General features: G+C 54.8%; 1 protein-coding gene across 4 annotated transcripts; it reads right to left on the bottom strand.

Moving 5' to 3' along the window:
• Positions 1 to 841: 841 nt before the first annotated feature.
• MPO (myeloperoxidase) lies at positions 842 to 11,649 on the bottom strand. 4 transcript variants are annotated; one of them, XM_049861186.1, is made up of 13 exons: positions 11,511 to 11,649; positions 11,263 to 11,356; positions 10,715 to 10,890; positions 10,149 to 10,272; positions 9,937 to 10,066; positions 9,645 to 9,851; positions 8,316 to 8,634; positions 6,512 to 6,672; positions 4,568 to 4,814; positions 3,891 to 4,061; positions 2,705 to 2,942; positions 1,787 to 2,023; positions 842 to 931 (listed from the first exon to the last, which is right to left on the bottom strand). In XM_049861186.1, the coding sequence occupies exons 1-12, from the start codon at positions 11,584 to 11,586 to the stop codon at positions 1,816 to 1,818; spliced, it is 2,151 nt and encodes a 716-aa protein (XP_049717143.1). In that variant the 5' UTR covers positions 11,587 to 11,649; the 3' UTR covers positions 842 to 931; positions 1,787 to 1,815. The 4 variants fall into 4 exon arrangements, with proteins under 4 accessions (XP_049717143.1, XP_049717144.1, XP_049717142.1 ...); XM_049861187.1 differs by having other exon boundaries at positions 1,809 to 2,023; XM_049861185.1 differs by having other exon boundaries at positions 846 to 2,023.
• Between the last annotated feature and the right edge of the window lie 1,226 nt (positions 11,650 to 12,875).

Below are 12,875 nucleotides of genomic sequence, written 5' to 3'. Positions count from 1 at the left end.
TGGACTGAGTCCCTTGATCTCTCTGAGCACCTCTCTCATCCGTGAAATGAGGGTGGGCAGGATTTATCCTGCTTCTCACCACGGTGAGGTCCTAACATTACCTGGGGCCCCTGCAGGGACACTACACCCTATCATCCTGCACACCGGGCTCCCAGCAGCAGGGGAAAATGGAGGGAAGGAAGGAGGGAGGGATCCACCAGTCAGACAAAGGGGCCAGGCTCAAGCTCCAGGCAAGACTATTTGAAAAATATACTCTTGCCCCTCCTCCTCCCTGCCCCTCCCCTCCCCCCCAGCGCTGGCTCTGTCCTTCCCCTGGGACCAGCCATCGCTGACCCTGTTCTGGAGACCTGGCCATGTGAAGCCAGAGTGAACAGGAATCTACTGTCTTAGAGGCCCTGAGCCACTGTGCCGGGCTTCAGGGATGCAGAATCCAGAGGTGCCCTATCTTCTGGGGAGGGCCTGCCTGCTCAGCGCACCTCTGCATTCTTTCCCACTGGACTGTGAGAATTTCGAAGGCCCCTTGGCTTCCCAGCATGTGGCACAGGGCCTGACATGGAGTGAGCATGTGGCAAATGTTTGCCAGAGCAATGAATGAACATAGGGGCTGGGTGACCACAGTTCCTGTTCTCCAGGGTGGTGTGGGTGGAGGGTCAGGCGGAGCGTCTGCTCAGCTTGGCCTGGCCCCTAGGCTTCTAGAAACCAACCATCTTCCATCTATGGGACAGCCAATGTGGGCTCCCCAGTGCACAGGCCCATGAGGCACAGACCACACTGGCTCAGGGCTCAGAGCCCAGAGGGAGCTGAGGCTCCAGCCCCATGCAGAGGTGACAGAGCACAGATCCTCATTAGCATACTTTATTGTCATAAACATCAGATACAAACAAATAGTACAGAAGGGCCGGTGGGCCCCAGTTCCTCTCCAGGCAGGCTCCTGTGGACAGCAAGAAAGCAGGGTAAGGGAAGAAAGGGAGGCTGTGGATTGAGCCCAGCTCTCCTGGACCCCTAACTCAACTACCACTCAGACTAACTGCTATGGGTCATTCCCCAGGGGTCACTTGTTCAGCTTTCATAGCCAGGACACAGTCAAAGTGTAAGCCCCAGGAGGACACAAATGATGTCTTTCTCACCTCTGTATGTTTCCTGTGCCTAGTACAGTGCCTGGCACATAGTAGGACTCAAGAAGTGAAAAACTAACCCGTTGTCATGGAGTCAGTCCTCAGTCATGGTGACCCCATGTGTGTCAGAGTAGAACTGCTCTATAGGGTTTTCAGCAGCTGATTTTTCGGGACAGATCAGGCCTTTCTTCTGAGGTGCCTCTGGGCGGACTCGAACCACCAACCTTTCGGTTAGCAGCCAAATACGTTAACCATCTGCACCACCCAGAGCCTCCGAAATGGAGAACTAGGGGCTGCAAACAGGCCCCCTAAGGGGTCTGGCACATAGTCATTTTCCCAAGGTCACACAGCCAGTAAGCCAAAGAGCCAGTCTTTGAACCTAGGTAGTCCAGTGCCTGAGCTTGCACCCTTCATCAGTTTGCTCTAATACTAACATAAACAGCAAGCACACACTCCCATAAACTATGCACATACATGGCGCACAAAACCCTACCGTGTTCACAGACAACACATACGTGAAATGCCAATTTATATACATCACACACACACTCACACATGAATGCATGTCTTGACATTCCTCTTTCTCGGCTGACACCTAGAGCAGGGATGAACTCTGCCTTGGGGAAAGGGAGATCTCTGGGGTCTAAGCTGGCCAGCCCAGCCATGCTTACCCTGCACATTGTATCCCCTTACCCAGCCCCTAGGCCCTGTCCCTCCAGGGGGTCAGGTCCAACGCAGGGAGCGTTCTGCAGCTGACAAAGTCCCGAGGGTACATGTGGGACATGAAGATGTTGTTCTTGGACACAGTAGTGATGCCTGTGTTGTCACAGATGATGCGGGGCAGGGAGATCTTGGCCAGGGCCTGCCGCTGCTGCGTGCTGAACACACCGTTGTTCTCCCACCAAAACCTGCACAAGGACACCGTGGGCATCGGGCCTGAGGATAGCCTGGGCTGGGTGGGCATCAGCTGGCTTGAGTTGCTCCCTAGACGCAGGAGGGTCACAGGCAGACACCCACCTGCCCTGTCTGCCAGGGGCCTTCAGACAAGTGGAACTCCACTTCCAGTGCAGAGTAAAGCACAGCTGCTTCCTCCTTGCCCCCATCCCAGTGGTCTCCAGCACCACTGAGGCTAGTGGCACATACTGGCTCACCAAGCCCTGTGCCCCACCCAGGGCTGCATCCAGTGGGGTAGGGGTAGGGGCAGGCGAGAGCCTCTTGGGTGTGGTTTATAGTTTGTCCACTCAGACAGGGATACCTTTTCCTAAGTTTCTCTAAGGCGCAGTACAGGCAAGGTGAGAACTAGAGAGGACAGATGTCAGGGTCATGATGATCTGATACTGTGGGGAGTTGTGGGAAAGCAACGGACACATCCATGCTAGTCAAGGGTGGCATCATCCTAACCAGTGGCCCAGGTCCCTCCTTGCTGCAGCCCCAACAGGTTCAGGGCACATTAGGGATGACCTTGGAATACAATGGGGAATCACAGATTCCTTCTGGCCCCTTCATTTGACAGGAGGGAGGGTACTGGGGCCCTGAGAGGTTCAGCGATATGCCCACGGACACACAGCGAGCCTGAGCCACCTTTTTACCTGTCACCATCCCGGAGCTTCCTGAACTGGGTCCCGATGATGCAGGCAAGGAGTGGGCCCACACGGCCGTTGGGCTGCAGGGGTTCGGCCACACCACCCATCCAGATGTCAATGTTGTTGGGCGTGCCATACTGGGCCATCAGCTTCCTCGCCAGTTCTAGGTTCTTCATCACGGTGCCCAGCTCGCCTACCGTATTGGGTTGTGAGAGCCCACAGAAGCGCCTCCAGGCATTGTACCCTGTGTGAAGGGGGGGAAGGGGGCTGTTGGTAGATCCCTCTTCTGCAAGGTGAGAGGTCACTGGGAATAGCTGAGGGGAATTCACATATATGTCATCAACTCAGAAAACTCACCTTCCCAACACACTTAGGTCATATATGGAGGTGAATCGGGAAGTGGGGCACAGAGGAGTTTGTCTTTTTTTTACAAGCTCCTAAGGAACCCTGAACCCTCGGCTCAGGCCAAGGGTGGCAGCTGGGCCTCTCCAGGATCCTCTCTGTCTTACTCTTGCCCTCCCACTCTAAAACAAACCCGAAATTGTCATAACTCCTGCCAGGTCCAAGAATAGGGACCTCCCATTGTCCTCCTCTGGAGCGACCGGATAGATCTGTCTCCCACCTGAGAAGAATGAAGTGTGTCTAGAAGGCTCAGCCACACAGGCTGTCCCATAAGGCAGCAGGAGCTTTGTAATCAGGGCCATCTGGGTTCAAAGCCCAGCTCTGCAGCTGACTTGGCTGGGAAAACCTGGGCAGGTTCTGAATCTCTCCAATCCTCAGTTTCCTCATGAGCAAAATGAAGATAACAATAATATCTTCTCAGAGTTCATATAAAATGAAGCAAAAGGAAATTATGGAGACAGATTTTCAGACTGTGAGTGGGCTTGTTACTATTGTGATGCTCCAAGTTTGAGGATTACAGCAATGCAAAGAAGGCCGAAAAGAGCTGAAAATTGATCCAGTGGGCCCAGGGAGAGGGGCCTGACCTCATGTCACTTTCTGAGACAATGGTGCTGGAGTGGGGGGAAAGCTTGGGGCAGCTGGAGACACGGGGGATGGCAGCAGCTACCTTAAATGGGAAGGGGAGCTGGGAGCCCAGCAGACAAGCTTTACCACCCCTCTCTTTCCCCAACTGTGTTGCTGCTGGGAGATGGGGTGGGGTTGGGGTCGGGGGACTCCTGCAGCCCCTCACCCGGGAGGCCATGATCCCGGCTGCGCTGCATGTTCAGAGCTGGCAGGTCCAGCCCAATCCTCATGACCTGCTTGAACAACCGATCTCGGACCTCGTCCACCACGATTTGGTTCTGGCGATTCAGCTTGGCTGGGGAGGCCATGAGGCCCCGGAGGATGGGGTCAATGCCACCTGGGGTCAAGAGGAGCAATGTTGGGAAAGAACCTGGTTCAGTATCAGAGCTCAGGTTGGATTCAGGGACAAGTCCAGGGCTGGGTAGGGACTGGAGAAGAGGGCTGTACACACGCAGCTCCTGGTGCTGAGGAGGCCCCAGTGGGCAGGTCCTCACCAGCACCACATGAGCCAAGGGCATTGAGGAATCAGGGAATTAGGCCATTCAGACTTGCAAGGTTGGGATGCCCCCAGCATCTGACCTCCTGGGTCATGGAGAATAACACATAGGAAGGAATCAACTCCCCTTAAGAGCCATCTACGCACCCACCCTCAAAAAAAAAAAAAAAAAAAAGAGGCTTTTATTATTAGACAAGACAGCATTCAGGTGAATGGAGATTGGAAGGTCAGATCAGATCCTCATAGGTGGAAGGAAAGAGGATTTCTCCCCACTCTGGCTCCCTGCAGCCAAGCCCACCCCACTGCACCCTCAGCTGCCAGTGCATTCTGGCCCAGGCTGGGCTCACCTTCCAGCACAACCCTCCAGGTGGCAAAAAAGACCTCACTAAGCGGAACACGGCTGATGAGCTGGTATCGATTGTCCAGGCGAAACATGAAGGGCTGGATGAGGGTGTGACCATAGCGGAAGGCATTGGTGAAGACGTTGGCAATGCGAGGGTCCACTGATTCATTGTAGCCACGGTACTGGGGTAGGTATTTCCTGAAGGCCTCTGGCCCCAGCACCAGGGGCAAGTAGTCCCGGTAAGTGATGATCTAAAGGAAAGACAGTCACAGTGGCCTCTCCATTCACTGCCCCCCATCCATCAGGCAGAGTCTCCACCTCCTCCTGGCTGGGAGGATCCCTTCTATCTGTCCATGGCCAGGGAATTGCCTCCCACAGATCCTAGCCTAACAAAGTGGCGGTAACTGACGTAAACAGAGCTCTACTGCTTGCTGTGTGACTAAGGCTGTGTGATCTTGGGCCAATTATCAACTGATCTGAGCCCCAGTTCCTCAAATGGAAATTAAGGATAATTACACTGCCCATAGGAGCCCTGGTGGTGCAGTGGTTAAGAGCTCGGCTGCCAACCAAAGGGTCAGCAGTTTGAATCTACCAGCCGCTCCTTGGAAACCCTATGGGGCAGTTCTACTCTGTCCTGTACGGTCGCTTTGAGTCAGTGGGTTTGGTTTATACTGCCCACTGCCTTGTTGTTGTGTGCTGTTTCCTAGGTTGTAATCCTTACGAGAAGGAGCCCTGGTGGTACAGTGGTTAAGCACTCAGCTGCTAACCAAAAGGTTGGTGGTTCAAACCCACCAGCCACTCTGCAGCAGAAAGATGTAGCAGTCAGCTTCCATCAAGATTACAGCCTTAGAAACACTATGGGGGCAGTTCTACTCTATCATATAGGGTTGCTATGAGTCAGAATCAACTCGACAGCAGTAGGTTTTGTTTTGGCTTTTGGTAATTTTTACAGGAGCAGATCACCAGGTCTTTTCCTCCTGTGATGCTGCCGGTGAGTCCAAACTGCTGACCTTTTGATTAGCGCTTAACCCTTGTACCACCAGAGCTCCTTCCTATTGCCTTAAAAAAAAAAAAATTAGAAGATTAAAAAACAAGAGGCTTTGTCAGTCATTGCAATAGCTCCCCTCCCCTTGAGTTATTAATATCTCATTTCTCCTATTAACTTATAAGTTCCTGGAGGGCTCAAAATAGGACTCAATATATGTTTACGGAAGCAGGGGAAGGCAGGAAGGAATGAAGAGTCACCTTGGTTTGATTTGCCCCGGTGAAAAGGGAAGAGGTAAAACAGCATCACTCTAGATTCTAGACCCTAGAATTTTCTGTGAAGCTTAAATGAATCTCATGTAAGTTCTTAGTGCAAATCAAAAACTCACCCTTAGCCCCTGCAACTCTTTCTTCCTCCAGAGTCAAGGAGTATCAAAAGGTGTGCGTGTGTTTATGTGTGATTGTCTGGGGGACAGTGGGAGTACCAAAGCACCAGAAGGAGACGGAGTGAGACAGAGCACTGCCCCAGGCATAAATGAGGCCAAGGCAGTTGAGGAGGCTCTGACAGAGCCAAAACGAGGAGGCGAGTGGGTGAAGGAGCCAAGAGTGACTCTGAAATTGAGGAAGAATGAAGCACTTACTGAACCCCTACGATGCAACAGGCACTTCACACCCACCATTTAACCCCCCCCAACACCGTTCCTGGACCCTCAGGAAAGAAGAAAAGGCAACAAGCCCAAGAAGAAGGAGAGGAAAGTAACCTTTGCTGGGTACAGAATACCTGCCAGTTGTTTTCATATGTGTCCTTTAAGCCTTACAGCAACATGGGTGAAGAAACTGAGGCTCGAGAGGCTTAAGCAACTCACCCAAGGTCACATAGCTAGGATGCTGCAGAGGCAGGTTTGGATTCCGAGTCTGTCCGACCCTCCCTCCCCCCACTTCACCCACACTCAGGACTACCTACCTGGACCATGGCACCCACGATCTTCCGGGCTTCCTGGTAGAGCCGCTCTCCATCCCAGCGGGGATTCAGGCGCTTGAGCTCTGTGGCCAGACGGTTGTGCTCCCGGACTAGGAGGGTGTGCATGGAGGTGAGCTCAGGCATCTCACTCGACCGGGTGTCCCCTTGGGGAAGCAGAAGCCATCATGATTCCTAATACCTCCGTCCCAGAAAGGACTTGCTCCATTGAAACTCCCTCCCCAGCCAAGGCCTAAAGTGCCCCTTACCCACCCCTCGTCTCTACCCATCTTTCCACGCCATGCTCCTCTAGGAGGCTGCCCTTGATGCCCCAGTCTGCCATAATGGCTTCTTCTGCTGGTTGGAAATGCTCATATGTTAGGCATCACACCTGACGCAGGACTTACCACCTTCCCTGAGGCTGGGAGATCGTTGAGGACAAAGACTATGGCTTATGCCTTTTTGTATCTGAACTCCTTCCCAGCACATACATAGGCACACAGGGTTTAACATAGTGAATGCCTGGTAAAAGCAGGCGATCCATGAACACTGTCTGGTTGACTACAGGGAAGGCCAAAAAGTTATATGCTTGTTGGCACTCCCTACTTCCATGTTCATGTCAGACGCAGCTGGTGGGCCACAGCACTTTCTCCTGCTAAAACCTCAGAATCCTTCTCAACACAGGACTCAAGAAAGCCACTGTCATCTGATCAGAGTTGCCCTCTCTACCCTCACTGCATGCTAATTGTGCAGCCTGTCCCGGGGGAGAGGGCTAGGGCATAGGACATTTGAAGTCCACTCCTGGGGCCCTGTTCAAGGGAAGGACCAGGCTCACTTCAAAAGGACACAGGGTTCAGTCCTGACCAGCTCTAGAGTCTGGTGAAAAGAAAATTCCCCGAGAGCAGCTTCTCTACCCCGTGAGCATCCAGAGGTCAGAGGATCCAGTCCTGGGGTATTTAGCTCTTCAACACCAGGCTGGAGGCAGACCAGTGAAAGTCATTCCTGTCCCAGGAAGTTCACACTGGCACTGTCCTTGATAATCCTCCCCACTGGCACTAACCTTGATCCTTTTCCCCTGGCTGAGTGGGAGGGTGGCCAGAGGGAGGAGCCTCTATTGGGTTGACATTTAAACACATTGGAGTATTTCTGGGCATGACCACAATTACCATCTCGACCATATTCTGGGTCTACCAGTTCTTTAAATTTTAAAATCCCACTCTCTCTTATTAAGGTTAATTAATATTGGCAGGAGGTGACATTCCAGATCAGGGCTGTGCAACAGAACTTTCTGCAATGATGAAAATATTCTACATCTGCGTTACCCAATATGGGAGCCACTAGGCATGTGAAACTGTTGAGCACTTGAGATATGGCTAGTGCAATTGAGGAAGTGAATTTGTTATTTTATTTAATTTAAATCAAAGCAGCTACATAGGGCTAGTGGCTACGCTATTGGACAGCACAGTTCTAGAGGATGATGGTGTCACATTGCTGTCTGTCCTTCTAGTTCCCTGCCCCTGAAGAACTCCACTCTTCTCCAGAAAGCAGAGGAGGAAACAAAGACAGACAAAGGGTAGATAGATGGACAGAGGCTCCTCAGCCATACCTATGTCTCCATCTTGGGATTTTACCTTTATTTTTGGCCTTTTCGTTCCATCCAATTTGTCACCAAGGCAACTGATTAATATTGTGAAGTTGGTGAGGACGGACTCTCTTTAAATGCAAACCCACAAGCTTCTCACAGCAGGCTGGCTATGACTCCAGCAGGGCACATCCCCTGAGCCACCCCAGCTCCCGCCCCAGGGCTGACCTGCCAGGAAGCAGGGGATGCGCACGGATCGGTTGGTGAGGAGGCAGGGGTCATCATGCAGTTTGTCGAAGGGCAGCAGGGCCCGGCCATTGTCCCTGAAACGGTCATTGACCCTCAGCAGCCCCAGCTGATTGGTCAGGTTGCGCAGGTCCCTGGCCAAGGGGTCCTCGCTGCCATACACCATGCTGGCATCCACAAAGGAGGTGAGTGCATTGATCTGGTTGCGAATGGTGATGTTGCCCCCAGTGCAGGCCGGGCAGGAGCGGAAGAAGGGGATGCAGTCACGTTGGTTCTTGATTCGGGGGTCATTGGGCGGGATCTGTGGCACAGAGGGAGGACTGACCACTCAGTTAGGGCCAGGACAGTGGCAGGAATGGCTCTTCCCCTGCCCATCCTCCTGAGGGCCTTGATCTCACCTGGGAAGCAGCCCTGAAGCCCATAACCAGAGAGGGAGACTCAGGCACCAAAGCAGGGGTCCCCCAGGGCCTCTGGTCCCCTCAGCCTGTCAAAAGGCCTCTCCTAGGCCCCCACATGATCACTGCCTGGGGCTCCACCAGCAAGATGCCTCTGTGCTTCAGGGGTGACACCAGAACACTGAAGTGGGGAATGTGGGGTGTTCCCCTCAGGGGGCATCCTCTGACTCCCCACTGAACTTTCTCCTTTTTCTCTCTCCTTTGTGCTCCCTGGGTTTGGTCTCTTCACATTCTCACTCTGTCTCCTCACTTCCCTTTGCCCTGTCTCTGCCTTCCTGTCTCTTTCCCTCTGCTTCTCCCTTCTTCCTGTCTCTTCCTGTCTCACTCACCACTGTGTCTCTCCTGTCTCTCTCCCTCTCTTCTGTCTCCCCCTCCCTTGGCTCTCCTATGTCTCCTAGCCCTCCTTCCCTTCTCAGCCTGTGCTGCAGACCAGCTACTCCACTCCAACTCTATAACCGGGAGACCCTGGACTCTGCTCTGTGTAAGGTGGGTTTGGGGGAAGGCACTACTTTTGAGGGAGGGAAACAGGAATGAGCACAGGGGCACCTACACTCAGAGGTTTGGGACCCTGGGAAAAGCCTTCAGCCGAGAACTTTCTCCCCAGCCTAACAAAGAGCCTGCAACTCCACCAATAAAAATCATGCCTGGGAGAGACAGTAAAGGAATGGGAGACCCTGCCTGATTGCTGGGTAGGGAAGGAGACAGGCATTGACTCTGAACACTAGGGGGTGGGTGGGCAAGGCCAACCTTACCCATTAGGGTCTGGGGAAGGAAACTCGGGCGCTCTCAAGAACAGCCACCCCACCCACACACACTTCCCACCGGGCAGGCGTGGTGGGCGGGAAGGATGCAGCACCTTGAGAGGGAAGCAGGGCGGCTGCTGCAGGCAGCTGGTCTCGCAGTTGAGGCCAGTGGTGAAGGAGGCTCGGGCGGCCGGCTCGGGGGTGAAGTCGAGGTCGTGGTCGAGCAGCTGGCCCCACTGCATGAACATGAGCGCGCGCTCCCGGTCCGGGGTCAGCTGCTCCGTAGGGAAGCGCACGATCGCGTTGGAGACTGCGCGAGTCTGCGGAGGACAGAGCGTCAGACCGAGGCCGGGACCCTGCGTGGACTGGGGACCAGCCTCGTGCCCTCCGCCCGCCAGCGCTCACCAGAGGCACGGGGAAGCCGCCGCGCTTGACCCCGGGCGTCCAGCCGAAGGGCAGGGAGAAGCCGTCCTCGTACTCCGCCGGCAGCCAGCGCACAAACGGGCGATTGGAGGACCCCAGCGTGGGGCTGCGCCTGCAGGGGAGGACAGGGTGCTGAGCACCAGGTGGCCCCGCGCCCCAACCGTGGACCCTGACGCCTCCCCTGCCGGCCGCACCTGTTATTGCACTTCCCGGTGATGGTGCGGTACTTGTCCCTCTCTGGGCAGGTCACCGCCACATCCTGGTAGGCGCAGCCGCTGGACTTCCAGAGCAGGTTCAGCTGAGAGGGAGTCAGCACGTCTGCGCACCAGGAGGGAGGTGTCAGAGGGAGCTGAGCCCCCTTCCCCAGCCTCCATCCCTGCCACTCTAACCTGGACTGTGTGAGGCTGGGGACCTCAGAGACCCTGGGTGGGGGTCCAGTCTGAGGACTAGGAGGGGATGCTAGGAAGCCCCTGAGACTCCCCAGAGGTAGGAATTGGGGGGATCTGTGGGAGGTGGGGAAACCCTGGTCGCGTAGTGGTTAAGTGCTACCGCTGCTAACCAAAAGGTTGGCAGTGTGAATCCACCAGGCACTCTTTGGAAACTCTATGGGGGCAGCTCTACTCTGTCCTACAGGGTTGCTATGAGTTGGAATCGATTTGATGGCAGTGGGTTTGGTTTTGGTTTTTGGTGGGAGATGACTGGGGACACTAGGAAGGGTCACTAGTAAGCACGGGGCTGGGGTGGGAGGAGGCAACATTACCAGTGACATTGAAGGGCCTCGGCCACAGGGACCGCAGCTTCCCCTCCAGTAGGCTTAGGGCCACGTGCAGATAGTCTGCGGCCCTCACAGCGGTCCTGGTGGCAGCCACTGGCTGCTTGAAGTAGGACAGGAGTTCCATGGGACTGGCCAGGCGGCTACGGAGGCGCTGCTTGATGCTGTTTGGAGAAAGGAGGGGTGAGGGCTGCACAAGGGTGCGGGAGCACTCAGCAACCCCAGCAGAGGGAGGGGGGTAGACTCACAGGGCACCACAGACAGACCACAAATGGGACGAGAGTTTCTCTATAAACAGGGTCTGGGTGTCGAGATAGAGGTAAGGCCATGGGAGGGGTGGTTTTGAGGATGTTCTCACACCCAGAAAGACAAGGACTGACAGACAGACTGACAGGCGGAGGGTCCCCTGATCCAGCTCCAGCCCAGCCTCCCCTCACACACCCCTGGAGCATCCCACAAACTCTCCGTTGCCTGCTTCTGCTCTGAAAGGCCCCGGAGCAGCCTTGCCCAGAGCTGGGCAGTATCGGCTCCCCCACCTTTCCCGCCGCTCCTTGTAAGCCTTGTCCACTAGCCGCTTGGCCTCTTCCATGGAGGTCAGCACCACTGAGGTCTCCACCTCCCTCAGGACAGCTGCCCAGAGCAGGGGTCATGAGGTCAGGATGGACCCCAAGTCCCCCCCATCCAGACCCCAGAGCTAGGGAAGACTGTATTGAAGAGAGGAGTCCCTGGGAGTCAGAACCACCCACCCCAACAACAACCGTTTCTCTCCTTTCTGAGCTGTTACCTGGAGTGGTGCCCTCAGAGGGCGGGGGCATGGCCAGAGTGGCCAGGAGCCCTGCCAGGGCCAGGAGCAACTTCATCTCTGCAAGGAGACCCCAACCCAGTCAGTGTCCCAAGCCCAGGGTGCATTTGGGAGAAGAGAACCCCACTGTCCATCTCCTCCTTGCCTCCTACCTCTCCCAACCCTTTCTATGCGTGCAGTCCGGGCCTCTTTGAGGGAGTGGTCCACAGTGCCCACCCTCACCAGCTGCAATCATCTAGCCCCAAAGACCCCACCTCCAAAGCTCACCTGGCATTGGCAATACCTCTGCACTGGGCCTGGGCTTTTATGTCCTCCAAGCTGGAGGGAGGGGTGGGGCAGAAGGAGGTCCACCCCAGGAGCCTGAATTCTCCTCCCCCAAACCCTATGGGGCAGTTCAACTCTGTGACATGGGGTCATTATGAGTGGAAAATTGACTCAATGGCACCTAACAGCAACAACAACTGAGGCTGGGGTGCACAGAGAGGGGCCCAGGATGGGGAGGAGAAGGGCAAGAAAGGAGGGACCAGAGTTGTTTGCAGCCTTTGAATTTAGCACCCCCAATCCAGGGTTTCTCAGCCCTCCATTGTGTGCCTAGACCAGTGCTGTCACCAGGGGTTACAAACAGCTAACCCTCCTCCCAAATTCTGGATACACTGAGCCCCCAGGGCTCCTTTGAAAGGGACAAAAGTCAGCCTAAGGAATGATGCGAATGGAGTGACCCCAGAGAGGTGGAGGAGGGGAGATCTGGAGTGCTAATGACCTGATCAGGCTCAGGGGACCATCCCAGTAGTATTCTGTCTCTGGGATCAACTCTGATGGGCAGCCCCCTGGTTTTGTCAAGGGCTAAATGGGCAGGAAATCTGGCCAGAGACCGTTGGGCTTCACAGGAAGGAGAGTCCTGAGAGCTAGAGGCCCAGGACCAAGGAAACTTCCTCTATCCTACCCAGTCTCCCCTTTCATCTTGGCTTTTTGTAGGGGGCTGTCCCCACATCCCCACCATCTGCTCCTGGATTTCAGGAAACTGGAGAGAATAGAGCTGGTTGTGGTTGTGGTCAGTGGGGTGACGAAGCCCAGGGCCTTTTTGGGACAAGATCAGGGTTGTTGGGAGGGTTTGGGTTAAACTTTAGGATCATTCTAAAATAGAAGAAGGGGAAGTTTCTCCCTGAGGAAGGCTGGCAAAGAGGCTTTCATTCTTAGGCAGAAAAGTACCCTATGACTTATGACTGTGTTTGTCCACTTTCTTGGGTGCTAGAGAGGCTGGACACATGCCAACCATGGTTCCCATGTCCTGTCTTGGTCTAGCCACACCTCCCACCTCCAGCCACCTTCTTGCCACTCACTGTTGCC

The sequence above is a fragment of the Elephas maximus genome, chromosome 19, assembly GCF_024166365.1.
Source record: "Elephas maximus indicus isolate mEleMax1 chromosome 19, mEleMax1 primary haplotype, whole genome shotgun sequence".
NCBI lineage: Eukaryota > Metazoa > Chordata > Mammalia > Proboscidea > Elephantidae > Elephas > Elephas maximus.
This window is presented reverse-complemented; position numbering and strand designations above follow the sequence as displayed.